This window comes from Typopeltis vanoorti, chromosome 7, assembly GCF_054136105.1.
Source record: "Typopeltis vanoorti isolate ZY-2024b chromosome 7, IOZ_Tvanoo_1.0, whole genome shotgun sequence".
NCBI lineage: Eukaryota > Metazoa > Arthropoda > Arachnida > Uropygi > Thelyphonidae > Typopeltis > Typopeltis vanoorti.
In genome coordinates this window covers 56,401,692-56,420,687 of record NC_143555.1, presented here as the reverse complement: position 1 = coordinate 56,420,687, position 18,996 = coordinate 56,401,692, and the positions used below count along the sequence as shown (strand labels likewise).

Here is an 18,996-nt window from a genome sequence, read left to right as displayed (position 1 = left end):
AGCTTATCGTTGCGTTGAGTGGTGAATACTATGTTTATTTAGAACCTCACTCATCTTTGTGTTGGTAACATTAGTTATGTTGACTTCCTGAGTTCTTCTGTCAATTCCACTTCTTTTCTGTTGATCTCTCTTGAGATCAACAGAAAAGAAGTGGAACTGATAATGCGAATCCTGAAAAGGAAGATTTGGAGTTTGTTCTAAGCGTCTTTACAGTTTGCCTTGGTTCTTTGATGAAAACAGCATGAAATTCCGTCATGTCATACAATCATTTTGTATTTTTGGTTGACTAAATCTCAACTTATCAGTCCATCTTTGAATATCCAGATAGATACTTAGAAGTCAGAAGCCCTGGTTGATTCCAGTTTCTTTATAAGGGTATGCAGAGAGAAATTTCCTCCCATTTGATCCTTAAGCACGTTTCTCTTCTTGCTTATTACCATATTTTATTATTTCTGATCTGATTTTCACAGGAAATATGTCATAGCAATCGGTATGGCTAAAGGCCGAGATTTACAGTGGATATTTTTTAAGAATAGCATCATCTACATAGAAGAAAGAACCAAGGATGCTATCTCCTATTTAAATACAAAGTTGAATATCACTTTATTTTTTATCATGTGTTTCATGTTGTCTGTAGTTCCTTTTGTAGTAATATATTCTTTTCACCATTTAATATTTAATACTTTTCTTTATATTTTCTAAGAGCATTGGCTTAATTTCAGTCTCTACAGCTTGCATCTGAGAATTGTTGGACTTTGATTCAAATCTGTATGGTCTTGTATCTTAAATCATTCTGAAAACATTGACAATAATGCAACTGCTAAGAATTAATTGTATTGTTGTTGCTGTGTGCATTTTTAACTTGAAGTAATGACTACTCCATGCTGTAAGTGGAAATCTAGGAAGTAATTATTTTTATTATTAGCTTTGCTCTTTTCTCCAAATTCCAAAATATGAGTACAGTGGTAATCCATTCCAGGATTACCGTCGTTATCCAAGGCGCGATTCCCCATAAGATTTAATTGAAAATCGATTAATTTGTTCTGGCTCCTCCCCACAACCATAGTACAAATTAAAAACTCATTTAAAATGTCATAAAAATATGGTAAATAACATTTATTTATTATACAGTACAGTATATGTATTTGCTACAAAAAATTAACATTAATAAAATGAATTGTTCATGAAAACAGTTTTTAATTATCAATCTTCACCAAAAGGACAATTGGGCTCACTTCGGAGTTTTTTGACAAATGGACCTGTAAAAAACATGTCTAGGGTTGTTTGCTTCTGCCTCTTTTTTAAAATGTTTCTGAAAAACTGCATGGACTTTTCATTAAATAGATCTGCAGTTCTGATAACCTTAGATTTGTTTGGATTCCATTTCATAGCAACATTTTGAACTTCCTCCCACTTTGCCAAAACATTTTTGATTTCATCAGTCGTAATTTGTTCTTTCTCTCCATCCTTTTCTTCACATTGCTGCTTGAAAAGTTCTTTTAGCTCGTCAGTAGTCAGTTCTCGGTCATGCATCTCCAATAATTCTTCAACATCTTCCTCTACTTCCAAGTTAAGATCATGAGCAGTTGCCACAATATCCTTTACCAATTTGTGTCCTTCATCACCAAAGGAAGGACACAGTTTCCTCTATGCTGCTTTGAGACATTTGATTGTTACTTCTTGCCAAGCCTTTACAATTAGCCTAATTGCTATGACAATGTTGAATTCTTCCTTCCAGAATTTTCTTAGGGTTATATTGGTAGCTTCACACATTTCAAAGCACCTGGTAAAAAGTGCCCTTCTGTAAAGTTTTTTAAAATTTGCAATTATCAGCTGATCCATAAGGTTGAATCAGAGATGTAGTCTTGGGAGGAAGAAAAAAATCACCTTGATAAAATCTATTCCTCTTGTATGCCCGTTGGATGGCCAGGTGCATTATCCAAGGTTAAAATGGCTTTTAGAGGCAGATTGTTTTGCTCAAGATAGGCTTTGACAGTTGGTCCAAACACTTTGCAAATCCAGTCTCTAAATTCTATTCTCGTGACCCAGGCTTTGCTGTTAGACTTCCACAAAACACCGAGATTAGATTTAGAGACATTGAACTTTTTGAATGCTTAGGGATTCTCTGAGTGGTAGATTAACATTGGTTTTACCTTGCAGTCTCCACTTGCATTTGCTGCTAAAAGCAATGTTAACCTTTTTTCTTCTTTTGTCCTGTTGGGCATTTTCTTCCAAATAACCCAGTCTCATCACAATCGAAGACTTGTTGAGGTAGGTATTCTCCTTCTTCTATAATTCTTGTAAAGCTATTGACAAATTTATCTGCTGCTGCTTTGTCAACACTAGCTGCCTCTCTGTGTCTGACCACACTCTGAATTCGTGTTCTTTTTTTAAAGTTGTCAAACCAACCTCTGCTACCTTTGAAATCATCATCTACCTCAGAACTTGATCCCGAAGTCTTCTTTTTTGAATCTTGATAAATCTGTTTAGCTTTCTGACAGATTGCATTTTGAGATGTAGTATCGCCCACCATTTCTCTTTCTTTGATCCAAATTAGTAATAGATGTCCATTTGCTCAAAAAGAAGCCCTCTGACATTCAACCTTGAAGTTCCCTTAGCTACCATAAGTTCTTCTTTCTTAGCCAAAATGGTTGATATTGTAGAATGACTGGTTTCATATATTCGAGCTAGCTGCATAACTTTCACACCTTCATGAAGTTTTGCTATTATTTCTTTCTTCTGTGCAATAGAGAAAATTTTTCTATTTTTATTTTCCTCACTAGCTTTCTTTTTTGGACCCATTTTGTCACACGGTAAAAAAATTCACTCTATAAAAAAAAAAAAAGATGCACAAAATATGGTATTATTACAGATTGTACAACACTAAGACAAGGGATACAAAAGAACATATCGTCACCTGAAAATAAAAGTTAAAAAAAAAAACCTTTTTGAGATAAAAAGTTAACAGTTAAATTCGAAACCTGCAATTTTTGACTTGGTGCATTTTGCTTGTAAGGTGACGATATCAGATACAGCACTTACCGTAACATACACTGATTAGCAGCTTATAGATACAACGATTATTATACAGATGAGATTTGATTTTGGCTTTTGATGGCGAACGAACAGTGACACACCCACCGATTTATTGTCTGTATGAATCAACACATAAAAAATAAATGCTTAAATACTCATTTTCATCATAAAACGCATTTATAACTACAAATTTTAAAATAAAGCACAGTACACTACAAGAAAAGAAACAATAAACGGAAACAGCTGGCTATGATGGGTCAAACATATCTGAGCTTCATAGCTATGCCACGTGGCTGTTCTCTTTTCGACAATGTCTTCCTGCGCGTGCTGAGTGCGATCGGAAAATTCCGGTTTTTTAGATCAGATAGAGGTTCGCATAATCGAGAGTTGTTAACCAAGACATTTTTTTCTTACAGCCACTCGTCGTTAACCAAGGCACTACTGTATTCCGTTATCTGCTAGTCAAATTGCTCTCCTCTGGACAGCACCAAGAATTTTTAGGAGAGTTTAATTTTGGGAATTAAGCCATTAACATTTTATGACATTACATTATCTGATTTTTCCTTTAATTTTTTTCAGATATACAGCTGAAACATTGGATGAATAAATATGACTGGAAAGATGTTGGTGAAGGATTAATTTTCATAGCCAATCAAGAAGAGAATATTAAAACAAAGAATATAACTGAAAAAATTGATTTTGAAAGTAAGATTATTTTTTCAAATAAAATAGTATGAAATTCTTGATCCTTAAGCATGTTATTTTCGACCACAAAATTAATTAAATAAGATAACTGAAATTTGGTTTATTGGTTGGAATTTGATACAAAAAATTGCCAATTTCTTAAGGTCTCATGACCTTAAGGCCTTCAAACCGATTAGGACAGTACGGAATATGTTATGCTCACATAAAGACCACAAAGCTTTCAATAAAACACCCTGGCAGTTATGATATCCCATGTTCTTGTGGCCTTAATTAATCGGACAAACTTCAAGAAGTCTAGACATAAGACAAAAGGAGCATATTGGAGACATCATCAACAACAGAGAGGACAGTTCAGGATTGGCATTCCATTTTTCCAGCACTCATCACAACATTGAATGGTATAGAAATTCTATGCCATACATACAAGAAGCTACAGTGGTAATCCACTCCTATGTGACATTTGGAAATCACTTATATAAGATCTTTCCACACATCAGTTTAATTTCGCAGCTAACTATAGGACCACCTGCGCTAGCATCCACGCTTCACGTATTTATATTGTGTAACATTTCCTATCATTCGGTATAATTTTTTCAGTTATATATTTATTCATAATCAAAGCTTGTTTTAAGTTTATATTTGTATATTCATCAAACCCAGAAGAAGCCACTAGTTAACATGGCAAAACTAGTCGGTTCTAGTTATATCAAATTCCAACCATCTTATTTAGTACAAAATTATTTTGCTTAGATATTGTTTATTTAATTAAAAAACATTTATCATTGTTCATGAAGTTACAGATTTTGGGTGCATTAGGATCTTTAGAGATGCTACATACTACTTTCCTTCATAATGTGATCCATATATAGATAATGAATAACAGAGGGAATAATGCACATCCTTGGTTGACACCAGATTTAACATCAAACCATCTTCCTCTATTTCCCCTCAGTTCTAACTGCTGACTTGCAACTCAAAGACTAAGTATTGCTTGATATAATGTCCTATTGTACTTTGTCACATGCCTTTATCAGCTCTACAAAATTTAAATACAGATCTTTGTTATATTCCCATGATTTCTCAACTATTTATCGTAAAGTGAAAATCTGATCCTGACAGCTTCTATTTGATTTGAATCCAGCTTGTTCTTCACCAAGCATCCCTTCAACAATTATTCTCAACCATTTCTCAAGTATACTTGCATAAATCTTACTAGGAATACTCAGTATAGAAATACCTCTATAATTCTCACATTGTTTTATTTCCCCTTTACATCACTCTGAACTATGCAGTGCAGCCAATGCAAGACTTGACTCCATACTTGATCATGTCTGGATGAATATCATCTAGTCCTGATGGCTTTTTCTACTTCGAGTATGGATATGTATTCTGATTGCATGCTTTTTCAGTGTTTTTTTTTTTACCACTGTGCTGTCACTGCTTGTTTCATTTAGCAATTTTTCTAAGTAATCACTCCATACATCAAGGATATCGTTTTCTCAGTTTTCATGTCACTTTTATCATCTCTAATTCCTTTCACAGCACTCCTTCCTCCATTTGAGCTTTTTCAACAACCTCCAAAATATTTTTGCCACCTTCCTGATATTTATTTTCTATATTCTTACCAAAGTTTTCCAATGACTTTTGTTTAGCTTTCTTACATTTGCATCTGTATTCTTTAAGAGGAAAAGCTGAATTATTTTCTAGGAACTTTTGGTGTTCTGATGTGTCTATCCTTGCAGACATATGGAGAGAGGCATATGGTGACAACCTCATCATATGCCTCTGATTGAATCAATGTTTCCGTCAGGACTTGCCAGTGAATCTCCAAGGTTAGGTTCCTGTTCTCAAACTGTCATTTTTTCTTGAATAATGTTTGTGCATATTAGTCTACAGTTCACATCTGAGAGCTGCTCAAGACTAAAAATGGTGATCAGTTCCAATTTCAAATCCTATTACACTCTAGTGAGAAAAATAACTATCACCAATACATAGTCAATTGCCTTTTCTCTGCATGTGAATTTGTGCACATTTTTATGTTGGAACATGGTGTTAGTCATAACCAGTCCATGTCCTGAGCAGAAATCCAACAGGTATTTGTCATCATTAGCTTTGCTCTTTTCCCAAAATATTTTTGTATGTCTGACAATCATTTCCTACTCTGCTATTTAGATCCCCAACAAGGACCAACTTTTCGTTTTTCATTGTGTCAGTTGTTTTCTCTAACACCTCAAAAAAATTCCTCTACTGCTACCTTAAAGCACTTCTTTGGGACCATAGGCACAAGTAAGTGTCATCATCCAGTTTCCCATTCTGATATTTGCCCACATCACTCTACTTGAGACTGTCTGCCATTCAAGAATATATTAGCCTTGTATTTAATGTTGAATACTACAGCTACTCCTTTTTCCTGATTGTTATCGCCTGAATATAACATCTGTATTTATTGCTTAGAAAGATCACCAGTTTTTGTCTTTTTTTGTTTCAGTTACTTCTATTATGTCGATCTGGTACTTATCTAATTCCTCAGCTAGCTCCATTTCTTTGCTATTCACGCTTCTTATGTTGATAGTACCGATCTTTAACTCTGATGTTGGGTTGGGATGTGTTTCAGGATTTGTTCCAGTAGCTGACTTTTCGCAGTTTGCCATAGTTCCCTGGAAAACAATGAGGAGCCTTGTTTAATCATACAGCGCCCCAGCCAGCATGACCTTCTGTCATGTTGTACCATCCATTTGCATCGTGGTGTAAGCCAATAAGAATACAATTTGGTCGGCTGAATCCCAAACAGCTGATCTTCGTTTGTTCAGTATCTGGGTAGATATCTAATAGGGTGCACCATGAGAAGGTGTAGATTGGATATTAGGGCAGAAGCCCTGGTCAGTTCTCTGCAAATTTCCTTTAAAAGCAATATGGATGTCTTCTCCTCTCAGTTAAACAGCTTTGACACCCTGTAGTCTAGTTTCCAGAATGTTTAACCCTTAACTCACTCATAGTACTAATTTACTATAGTTCTTTCTTTTAAGGTTACATGGTGGTCAGCATTCATAGTGAAGAATTTATGGAGACACAACACATGTTAGAATAATAATAAGTAACAATCAATTTCAGCCTCTGTATTGAGGTCAACACGAGGAAAACATATACGAGCAAGATAATTTTAGCCATACCTACCTTACACAGGGGAAACAGGATGCACTATCCCAATCAGAAAAGACGAACACAAACGGTACGTTAAATACCTCCACTTTGGTAGAACAGGCCTATCAGACCATGCACTCCAAACATGCCACAGAAATGACTGGAAAGGCACTAATTCATTGCACCCCACCAAAACCTGGTTTCAAAGAAAATTCAAAAAAGCTTGTGAAATGCTGAAACATCATCCAAATCTGAACAGAAATGACGAATTAATTACTCCAAGAATGTGGTGGGACCATCTTCAACCCCTAGATACAAAAGGACTTTAGAAATTGTTTAATGTAGTTCCATTATTTTTTCGCACCAGAGGTCAGGCTAGGATAAGTGATTAACTAACATTTAGATTCATCTTACTTTTGTATAGTGCAGCATCATGTAGCTTGTATCTTGTTCGTATATATATATGTATTTTCCTCATGATAACGTCAATTGTTACTTGCTTAATGTTAAGTAAAGTAATTATTCTAACCTTTTCCATATGATGACTACATTCAGACTGTGACTCCAATCATACAAAGCCTTCATATTCTCAGAATTGATGCAGTCACGTTTCTTTTTTAGAAGGAAAATATTCAGTGTAATTGCATCATTTTTTATGAATCAGTCAGAAACTATCTATTAATTCAAATAATACTGAGGATGTATAAGTTAGCCACCAATTATCGTTTGGAAGTTAACTAGTGATAAAGATGGAATCCCATAAGCAGAGCTTCAGTTTCCTGTTTGGCTTCATGAGATGTGGAACATATAATTAGTTCCATATATTTTACAAGAGGATATGGATAAAAAAAATAAATAAAACAACTAAAAATATATGAACAGTAACTTTATACTTTCTATAAATTTGTTTTCGTTTGACTTTCTGCATATCCCTCTTGTAAAAAAAAAAAAAAAAAAAACATTTTACATGAACATTTTATACATTGCTCTGCTTAATGTTCCATTCACTCGATCTAACTGTAGTGTTTTGAAAAGCTTTTCTCTGGACACCTTGTCATATTCTCATGATTTCTCAACTATTTGTCTTAAAGTGAAAATTGATTTTGACAACCTCTATTTGGCCTGAACCTAGCTTCTCTTTCACAATTTTTCTCAACCTTGCTTGCATAAATCTTAGTATAAAAATTCCTCTGTAATTCTCGCATTCAGCTTTATTCCCATTTTTATAGATGGGTACTATGAGAGCTCTGCTCAAATCGTTGGGAACCTGACCTGACTAGGCCCTCTAAGTTATGCAATGTTATTAACCTATCTTAGATAAAGATGACTACAGAAGTAGCAAACTACAAAAAAGACCATTCTTCAGTGTGCTGCACATGGAAATCAAACCAAAGCTTGTGCTTACTTTAGGTTTAGACCTTGATAAATAGAAGAACTCAGTTCTCACCTTCTCATGACATTCACCTGAATAATGAAAAAACGAAAACAGAACTTTGGAACAGGAATCCTCATGGAGTGACAACTCATCTTAGGAGATCCATTATTCACACATATATCCTACCTCTCCTTAAACTCATTCTCTAATGAAGCACTCACAAACAACTCTGGCAACCCATTTCACCTCCACTTTCCAAGCAAAAATTGTAGTCCTAACATCGTTACTAACAACACTCTTATGCAGTGTCGACTACATAAGAGTGTTGTTCTCTCCCTTCTTGCCATATACTGAAAAAAAAAAAAGTCTTCAGTGTCAAGCCTATAAAACCCCTTTAATAACTTATAGGCTTCTATCATGCCTCCTCCTTCCTCCCTTTTTTTTCTTTGCCTACCAGCTAGTTTTTGAAGCCCACAAATTGTTAATCTGTTCTTATAGAGACATTCTATAGACCTGCCACAATCTTTGTTGCTCACCTTCTTCTCAGATCTGCTCAGATCTTCTTAACCACTTCTTCATGCTCCTGGCATTCAAGTGTCAGATCTGTGCACAGTAGTCTAGTGTGGCCTTATGCAGGGGAATAACAACCTTTCTATCCCTACTGTTAGTCTTCAACAACCACATAATCTGATGTGCTGTTTTGGTTAACTTTGCAGTATATATCTTCTAAACTTCACCATCCTGGCATCATCAATTTCCTGCGGTTCAGTTCCATCTATATAGTACACAGCTTCTGATATCTTCTCAAAGTGCATCACCTTACACTTAGCCACATAAAGCTGGCAGCCTATGTTGCTAGTCAATTTAAGTCTTTTTGAAGAATCTGTGCATCAACTTCATTTACTGTTACTCTTCCCAGTTTAGCAGTCATCAGTAAACAACTGAATATTTCTTATATCATTAATGTACAAAATAAACAACATAAGACCCTGTGGTACACCACTTGCTTTCTCCTCCATAAAGCAATCTTTGATCACCCACCAGATTCATATCCATCCCTATTTGCTCCAATTTATACAAAAGAGTTCTATGTGGAATGTTGTCAAATGCCTTTGCAAAGTCCAGCAATATCGCTGAGTAGCCATTTCTCTTATCACTTTATTATAAAAATGAAGCACATTATTAAGATAAGACCTACCTTTCACAAAATCATGCTGTCCTTTATAGAGTATCATTCTTAACCACCAGTACTGGGATGCTGATTGGCCTATAATTTGATAGGTTTGTCTTGGAGCCTTTAAATGGGATTAGTTAAAGAACTCTTTAGGATTTCTTTTAGCTTCATCAGCTAACTTTTTCTCACAATTTGCTTTGATCTTCCTTACCATACCGGTTACCCTTCTTATCTTGGGTATAATCACTTTTTTCTTTATATTATCTCCACAAATTTTTCTGCAACTCCTGTTTAATGATACTGTTCATCATTTAACTGCTAAGTGATTTGTCTTGGGGTACACAGCCTGATACTGCTTTGTAATTCAACATGTATCCCTTCTTAACAAAGTTCTGTATGTCTGCAATCTCTCATGATCGGTTTCTCCAGGCAGAGCCAACATAGGCTAGATTGGTTAATATTAAGTTCTCTGATGCCATGATCAGATCCAGCACTCAAAACTCATGTCCTCTCCATTACAAGCTGTCTCAGGTAATTATCTCTCAGCCACTGTATATAGGCTAGATTGGTTAATATTAAGTTCTCTGATGCCATGATCAGATCCAGCACTCAAAACTCATGTCCCCTCCATTACAAGCTGTCTCAGGTAATTATCTCTCAGCCACTGTATAAATTCCATTTCCTTCCCTACCTATGATCATTTCTCCTCCTAATCTATGTTCCCCAATAGTAATTATTTGACCTATACTCATCTTACTAATTTGCAATCAATCCATCTACATTCTCCCTTCTTATTCCCCTCTGGATTATAGAAGCAGCCAATTACATATTTCATCCTGTTGGCCTCTATCTCACACCAGATAGCCTCAAATTAACTGCCCTCTGAAATCTGTTATTCTGTATTAACTTAATTACAGGCAAATAATGGCCTGGTTGGCCGAGTGGTTAGTATATCTGCTCTCCAGCCAAAAGGCTGCAGGTTCGAATCCTGCTGTGGGCAGGGATGTCTGTGGAAATACTAGGGGTTGTGGGCAGTAGATGGCGTTGGTGTAGTTGCGGTTCGTTGTAGTTGGTGGATTGAGTGGTGGAGACAGAGTTGTAGAGAAGGTTCCCTCCCTGGAGGTGTCAGGTAATAATAATAATATACATGTAATTGCATCTTATTTGCATAAAAAGTAAATCTCACCTACTGATTCATCTGGTTAAATGCATAAGGCTTATTTGTGTACCAATGTTCAGTCAGTGTTCACTTTTAATTTGTGGAATGGTTTATTAAATAGCCCCCCCCCCCCCAAGCATTTCCCCTCTTCCTTAGAAATTTTTCAATGTGCTGGCTCTTGATGTTTCTTACACAAACTACTGTTATGAAGGGCTTGGTCAATTAATATCTATCATGCTTTGGCTTTGAACTCATTCACATTCATGGCAGATATGTCTCCTTGTTGCATCCTAAACCTGTACTTTGGAATTGAAATCTGGGGAGCGTGTTGGCCAGTCAATTTGATAATGTCCTTGGTCTCCAGTGCTCGTGCATGACATGGCATTGTCATCCATGAAAATGAACTTGTAGCTTGGTGCGTGCATTAAGCATAATTCCTTTGCACACCATGACCCCAGCACTGCCATATATATCCTTTTCAAGAACTTTCATGCCAGATCAAGTTTTGTCTAGAATCAGAAGAAAGACTAAAACGACTCATCTGTAAGGAGTCCATTGGTGTCTTGTCCAATTTTTATGGATACAACACCATGGAAAACATGCTCTGCAATGAGCTATGGCTAAAGGGATGCAGACTATAGGCATACGTCTTTCCACAGTTTATCAATGTCTGTACCTGAATGGAGCCAACTTGCAAGCTGACCTGCTGTAGCATATTACATTTTCCTGTTATAACCAAATTCTGTCTTAATACGCTGTGGTAGAGTGAGGGCATCCTTTTAGCAAACCTGTGGAACAGTCCATTGGTTTGAAATGCTGCCCAGAGCCTGGATACAATGCTGGTGAATTCCATACTCTTGGACAATATCAGTAATTCTGCAGCCTTATTCAAGCTTTCCATTAATTCTTCCCTTTGTGAAATCATCTAGATATTGTCTTTGAGACATTACAAGACATCCAAGTTTTCAACTTTATTCCTTCATGAAAAGAGCGTTCTTCAAACAATTTGCTTTATTTACCAAGTTTTTTTTTTTCCCCCTTCATAAGCTTTTTCAATTGAAGGCAAATTAGCCACCTCGTGAGGTAGAAGAGCATGCCTCCTATGAAATAGACAAATCAATCATCCTACACACAGAGTAGGATGACTAATCTTATCTGCATTGTCTACTATCATAAGCAGTAATGAAGTTTCTAAGAAGCCAAGTCACCTGCCCATGATCAGAACTCATCTCCACACCCATGCAAAAAAACAAACAAAAAAACTTGATTTAAAATTGAGCTACTCTGTTGCATGCAGTTGGAAAATAAACAACACATTGTACCCTTCAATCGGAAAAAGACTGGAGTTTAATTCTTGTCATTGTGTTTAATGTTTAATTTATTGTATCTTGTTGTGATGAGAGAAATCTTTATAGGAAGTGTTTCATCCTGAACATACAAAAATACTATTTATGTAGTGATAGGTGGCAGATGGCAAGTTGGATGTGATGGAGTAGTATGCCTTCCCAAGATGAGTCTTTATACTCCCTGAAGTATCATATAAAAATGATTTCCAAGTTCTTAATATTTTATTTCTTATAAAAAATAATGTTTGTTTAGGTATTTTACATCTAATTAAGTTACTTCAAAAGTAACAAACTAGAATAACTTCTGCTTGATACAGTAAGCTTCAACTATAATTCAAACATGATAAAAACAATTTGAGTTAGTTTTGGTTATTATCATATTTGTACTGTACATTATAAAAATATTCTGATATCACGTTTATTTTTCTTTCAGGTATTGCAGCTATTATGGCCTCCTCTCGTTGATTTTGTATAAAGGGAATGATCAGAATAAAATGATTTAAGAATATTTGTGTAATAAGTGTCTAAAAATAATGATACCTTGGCATTTGTCTGAACACAAACATCCACAGAAGCAAAAAAGTTTCTTATCCAGCTACACATTTATATATATAAAGCTGGATAAGAAACTTCCAAATCTAATTGCTATTAGATTTAGAAGTTTCTTATTTTCCAGTGCCCTGTGGTAATGTCATAATGAGATATAGTTTCATATTTATTGTATATAGAAACCTAACATTTTGTATCTTTGTAATAAAAATGGATTTCTTTGGTATTACTTAAATCACATGATATATGCACTGTCAATTGACAGGGCATGATTAATTTGGAGTGATGGACAAAAGTATGGCATACCAATTTCACATATAAAAATCCAGGCATATGAATGTGGAGTCAGCATGAGTTGTCTTGCACAAGAACCCAGATGAATAAGAGCATGCAGTTTAAGTATCTCTAATTTTCAGATATATCTGTTATAACATTTAAATCAAATTAACCCAGAAATGGTATGATAAATACACATTCTTACCTGTGGTAGGAGTGTGTGTGTATGGAGAATTGATTTCTTTCTGTGGAGGACCCTTAAATGGTCGTAACATAAAGAAATCAATGAATAAAGATGGATCTGATCTTTTTTGCAGTAAGCTCCCAATTATGCAACTTCCATCAATGAAAGGCTGTAAACCTATAGCAAATAAATACAACCATGAGTCAGCTGAGGATTTCTTTTCCTTTATATGCATGGCGGTTCAAAATTCCACGTACAAACTTTGAGGGGAGGTAGAGAACATCAAAATCAACCACATTCACATAGGAAAGCATGACTAGATTTAAAGATGTTTATATAGAAAGGATATTATCATAATATTAATCCTACCATAGAGATCTCTTTTCAACAATTTTTTTTTTTTATTCCGAGTGTACCTATATGTTATTATATATGCAAGTGTTCATTCCAATTGGTGCAATGACCTCTTTTTTACTATTTTCTTTCAGAATCCAAATAAATCACTGACTCAAGACCAAAATACAAAATAAATGCATTTAATATAACAAACTATACACACACACACACACACACACACACACACACACACACACACACACACACTTCAAACAAATATTACATAACTAACTTCAAATTAATTGGATCTGAAGCCTTTTAAAAATAAACTTACACTTAAGACTAGACTAAACGCTTTGTTTGCACAATGACAAAATGTTCATAGCCAGTTTCTTTTTCTGTCAAGGCCCTTTAACGAAATATGACTATTCTTCATTTTCACAGGATCATTTTTCATCACTCACGTAGCACACATTAATTCTTCCAAACTTAATTCTGTCTCTTTTCTTCAGTAGAAATAATAGTCAGATCTGGCATCCTTAATACAGATGAAACTTCCTAATCAGAGTTTTCTTGAACATTCCTTTAGACCATAAATAGCAAATTAAGACTGTCAAATAAATTTGACAGTCTTAACTCTTCCAATTAAAAAAAAACTTAGTTCTATGATTTTCTTTTCGGAATCTCTTATGAATCTTCCAGTTAGCGTTTCCTCCAATATTCCTTTTAAAACGATCTATAGCAATATTTCCCTTTTATTTATCAATACTTATTCCACTTTGAAGCTTAATAGTTCCACAGTTCCTTTTTCAGAATATACTATTAATTTTTCTCCAACTGTCGCATAAAAAAAACTCAAGTTGCTCTGAATCTAAATATCTGCCAGCCTGTGTTCTAATTTTCTCTCCGAACGCTTTCCTTGTCAGCTGTCAATCACACATCAAACTTCTCGACGAGCACGCACTGCTTGAAAATGGCAAGCGAGAAACTAGGTGTAATGGCTGGCACGTTGTCTCTGTTAGCGACAAGAGAATGTCCTCATAAAACACAACTTTTGATAATTTTAAACTACAATAAAATTTCTTTAAAGTAACACAAGTATTCAAATCTGGTAAGTACATAAATTTTTAACTGCTTTACATATCATTTTTGACAAAACAATTTCAATAACGGGCACATCACAAGTGCCGACAATGCGTGTTATGAAACTAAAACTAATAAACAATATGTAAAAATATTCAGAATTTTAAATTATGATTATTTTTACAACAGGAACGCAAAGATACAGAAATAACATAAGGCAGTAAGTAGTGTAAAAAAACTTGATTAGACGTAGCTAAACAGTTTAATAGTAGTTGGATACATAATATGGTTTTACATCAGGAGTTCAAGTTATGACCGTTAGCAGTGATGCACACCGACAATGCATTGATTGCCATACATTTTCAAAAATACCTGGAGTTTCCCAGGTATTAGCAGCAACAATGGCAATTCTTGCCATGAGGTTCATGTCAGAGGCAACCATTTCGTACACCATGGCTTTAAGGGTCCCCCACAGAAAGAAATCAATGCTCGATAAATCAGGCGAGCATGGAGCCATGCAACGGGTCTACCACGCCCAATTCATCAAGCCCCAAAGGACCTGTCCAAATACTGATGCACAGAAATGCCAAAAAGGGCTGGAGCCCATCGTATTGGAACCACATCTGCCGATGCACAGTCATTGGAACATTGTTCAGTAAATCTGGCAGAACTTCTTCCAGAAAGGTTCGATACTTCTGCGAGTCCAATCGGGGTGGTAACAGGTATGGGCTGACTAAACAGTCAGTGACAATACCTGCCTATAGATTAATGGCGAAGCGTTGTTGTGCAACATGTGATCGCACAGCATGTAGGTTCTCATGAGCCCACACCTGAACATTGTGGTGAATGAAGACTCCCTTCGTGGGTAAATGAAGCTTCATCCATGAACAAAACACAAGCTGGAAAATCTGGGTCTACGGCACTTTTCTGCAGAAACCACAGTGCAAATTCCACATATCGAGGATAATCTTCAGCCATCAGTAACTGGATCTGTTGCAGATGAAATGATTGTAAGGACTCAAGAGTGCAAAAACGTGCAATACTCTGGATCAAGATACTCCTATAGCAAAGACAACAGTACATATGCTTGTCTCTGGATTATTGTCCATCGCATGCAACAACTCATCTTCCATGGCTGCCCACTATTATGCCTGCAATCCCTGAACGATCCATAGTCACACAAATTCTGATGGGGTACCTTTTGGCATACATTCGTACAGTAGCTCGTCCATTACAGTCATCTAACCCATAAACGAGGTGCATATCTGCTATCTCAGCGTTCGTAAAACGACAAAAGGCATGAGAAGGAAAGGAAGACTGCAAGAATTGGATGGACAAGAGTAAGGAAATTACCAACTTTAACTTACAGCTGCTGAAAGAAAAGACAAAACACCAAGTAGGATGGAGAGCCTTTGTTCACTATATCACCAATAGTCGAAAATGACTGAATAGCCCATAATAAAAACAGATCTATAAAAAGCATTTCAAAATGCTAAACAATTATATATGGGACATCCAGCAATACATAATCTTTATTTAATCTGGTAACTGCTGATATATTAAAAAAACTGGAGGGAAGAGAAAATAATGGTCTTATGTAAAAGCAGATGTAAGACAAGAATGCACACTCTGGACACCTATTTTCACATTTGCCACATGTAATCAAATATCAAAATACCTTTCATTTTTCAATTTTATAGCTGGTGAATAATGAAGTTACCATTGCAATAATAATAAAATACGTTTTAGCTTGCAATATTTTACCTTCTTTTTTAAAGAATAAAATCATATATATATATATATATATTTAACTTGACACTTACTATCATTAATATGAATTGGCATTTTTTATTATTTTTTTTAAAATCAAACAATCAAAGTTAGCAAGAGTATACGATGGGTTGGAAGCCAAGAGCCATAGCTGCCTCAGTAATACTAATTCTGAATGTGACATTTCTCATGACTCATAATGGGAAGGGTACATAATTCATTTCCCCACAACAATGCTACCACCATATTACTGTCCACCACCATAGTAGTATTTTCTTGTCTGTAACTTGCATGTTCTCTAAACCAGTTTGTTTGTATGTAGGATGAAAAATACTGCTACCGCTATTGGCCAAAGCACCTTCAATTAAAGAAGCCCATAATAAAGATTCCTCTTGTCACAACAAAAATCAAGCTCAAGTTTTTTCCATTCAAAAGGCTATGTCCCATTCTTCCAATTTTACTAAAAATGATACATAATCAGAATTTTTTTTAATCTTTTATGCAAAATTTTAATTTATGATATAATACATAATCATAAATGGACATTGGGACACTAGAAGTATAATTTGCCATAAGCACTTGACCTTTTTTTGCTATGTTTAATGATTTCAACTTGGCCATTAAGTAAGGCAAATGTAGAAACTGAAAGACTCGTAAATGCCATTGGGCGTATAACCACAAGCTCTCTGGTCAACTTGTTTGTACGAAACTTTCATAGTTTCTACATTCGGCTTTAAAATAATGCTGGATCTAACATCCACTTCATTTTTTTAGATTTTGCATCACCAAACTGAAGCCTTTTGGCTCTTTATTTTAGTAAATACTTTTACGCACCAACCAAGAGTTTGCTTATGAAAAATGCACCTCTCCAACATTTCAAGTTCCTTAGTATTGAAAGAGTTTTGCTCTCTTAAGGTTTCTTCCAAGTCTAGCTCCCAGTGAGGGGAGCTTCAGATTTTTTTTGGGGGGGGGGGTGCCTTGAGAGAGCAATTTGAGTCTCCGGAGAAAGTGTTTACTGGGTGGCCTGTATGGGGTTTTCTCGGTGGATGCTTTTCCTTGGAATATGCACGGTTCTGCTCAGTGGTAGGGTGAGCTGGTCACTGAGTTGGACGATCTTTTGGTCACTCATAGGGAGTGGTCCAGCAGACTGCCTAATTTTTAGAAAGGGCTTTACTTAAGTATCTGCCTGGTCTCTGAGGAGAATTAACCAGTTCAAAACAGCTGTCGGGCCAGTGAAACCTAAAAAAAAAATGGACCAAATTAGAAAGCATGTATGCGGATGCCTGGGCAGCATGTGTTTTCTAAAGTGGTCCGCGCTAGGGCGACTCATAAATGCCAGCAGGCATATTCCTGGAAGCTCTTTGGTCAACTTATTTGTACTATACTTTCATAGCTTCTACATTCAGCTTTGAAATAATGCTGGATCTAATATCCACTTGATTTTTATTTATAAATTTTGCATCGCCTGACTGAAGCCTTTTGGCTCTTTATTTTAGTTAATTTAATTTAAATGCAAAAAATTGAAATAAAAGTTATTTATAGAGATGGTACGTGTGTGTGTGGTTCGAGTGGCTATGCGCTTCACAACCATATGCCTGGGAAAGTAGTGTCTTGGGTTAGATTCCCATCGCTGACGTGAGGAGCTTAGGATTTTTCTCAGACATAGCGAAGTCAGTCGGTCTTGGGTGTGGACTGCAGGGTTTTTCTCCCCAGTTTATCTGGAGTTTTTCCTCCCACAAGCACACAAACCAGCCTTGAGAACTCAACACTTCTACAGACATACATATATGTTTTTAGGATTAAATGACTGGGACACCAAGATAAGAAATAAAACAAATTTGAATGGCACGTCTAGTTTCGTCTTTAACAGACTTCAGGTGCAAAAAAAATAAAAGAATCAACCAATAAGAACCGTAAAGGAAATAACTCTAAACAGTAAAAAAAGGTTAACGTATACATTTCAACATTAATGTGTTGACATTTGTGTATTTAAAAACATTCTCTCTCTCTCTGACTTCATTGTTGGGCATAAACGTGTGCTCACAATCTCGTGTATGCCAATATTGTATAGCAGCGCAGCGACAATCAGACAGGTTATAACTTAGGTTGTCATTGAGATGTATAGGATTGAGAATGATTTCTTTAGCAGACTTGTTCCATAGCACTGGATGGGTGTGGTTCTCTTCATTAGAATTTGCAGAAAAGGGGCATGGCTAGACAGAGCACTAGCTTACATTCTCCTGTAACTTTGTCTCTCTGATGTTTCTTGATGTGTAGCTCAATGGATTTCTCTGTCTGGCCAAAGTATGTCTTATCATAACCGCACCAAATCTGGTAGATACCAGGATACTTGAGATTGTCATGTCCAGGTTGAGATCTGTTCAGCAAGGAGCAGAGTTTCTGTAGAGGTGTGAATAAAGTCCGTATGTTGTACTTTCGAAGAAACTTGGACAATTTGGGAGATATGGAGTCATATGACTTAACTATTCCTGAATAGTTATGATAATGAAAGAAAAATATGCAAAAATCTTATTTCTCTAGATTGTTACTATATACAAGGAAAAAGAATATTGATAATTTAAATTTATTTAAATACAAAAAATGGAAATAAAAGTTATTTATTAAGGTGTGTTGTCATGAATTTTTAAAATATAAAAGAAAAGTTTTATTTATAAAGTTGCGTGTGTTTTCAGATGGAGCATTATTATTTTTTGAGTGTGAAATTTGTTGCTCTGAACCAGAATGATTTACCGGAGTGGGGGTGAACTCAATGAAAATGAGCAGTATCATCATGCAGGATAAATGTTTCCTGTATTACACCTGCATACAGATGAGCATAGGGGTTCAGGACCTTATATCTGT

General features: G+C 35.6%; 2 protein-coding genes across 3 annotated transcripts in view; one reads left to right on the top strand and one right to left on the bottom strand.

Annotated features, from left to right (window-relative positions):
- The window catches only part of eIF3k (eukaryotic translation initiation factor 3 subunit k), a 96,619-nt gene extending 84,175 nt beyond the window's left edge, over positions 1 to 12,444 (top strand). Inside the window, exons 7-8 of the mRNA XM_090395277.1 lie at positions 3,616 to 3,741; positions 12,370 to 12,444. Of these exons, the coding sequence (XP_090251403.1) occupies positions 3,616 to 3,741; positions 12,370 to 12,401 (158 nt within the window). The 3' untranslated portion in view covers positions 12,402 to 12,444. The remainder of the gene's footprint in view (positions 1 to 3,615; positions 3,742 to 12,369) is intronic.
- LOC150104691 (tRNA-specific adenosine-34 deaminase catalytic subunit ADAT2) overlaps positions 1 to 18,996 on the bottom strand; it is a 98,218-nt gene that overhangs the window by 41,557 nt on the left and 37,665 nt on the right. For both annotated transcript variants that reach the window (XR_016548545.1, XR_016548544.1), the window contains exon 3: positions 12,967 to 13,122. The gene's annotated coding sequence lies outside the window, so the exon portion shown is untranslated. The remainder of the gene's footprint in view (positions 1 to 12,966; positions 13,123 to 18,996) is intronic.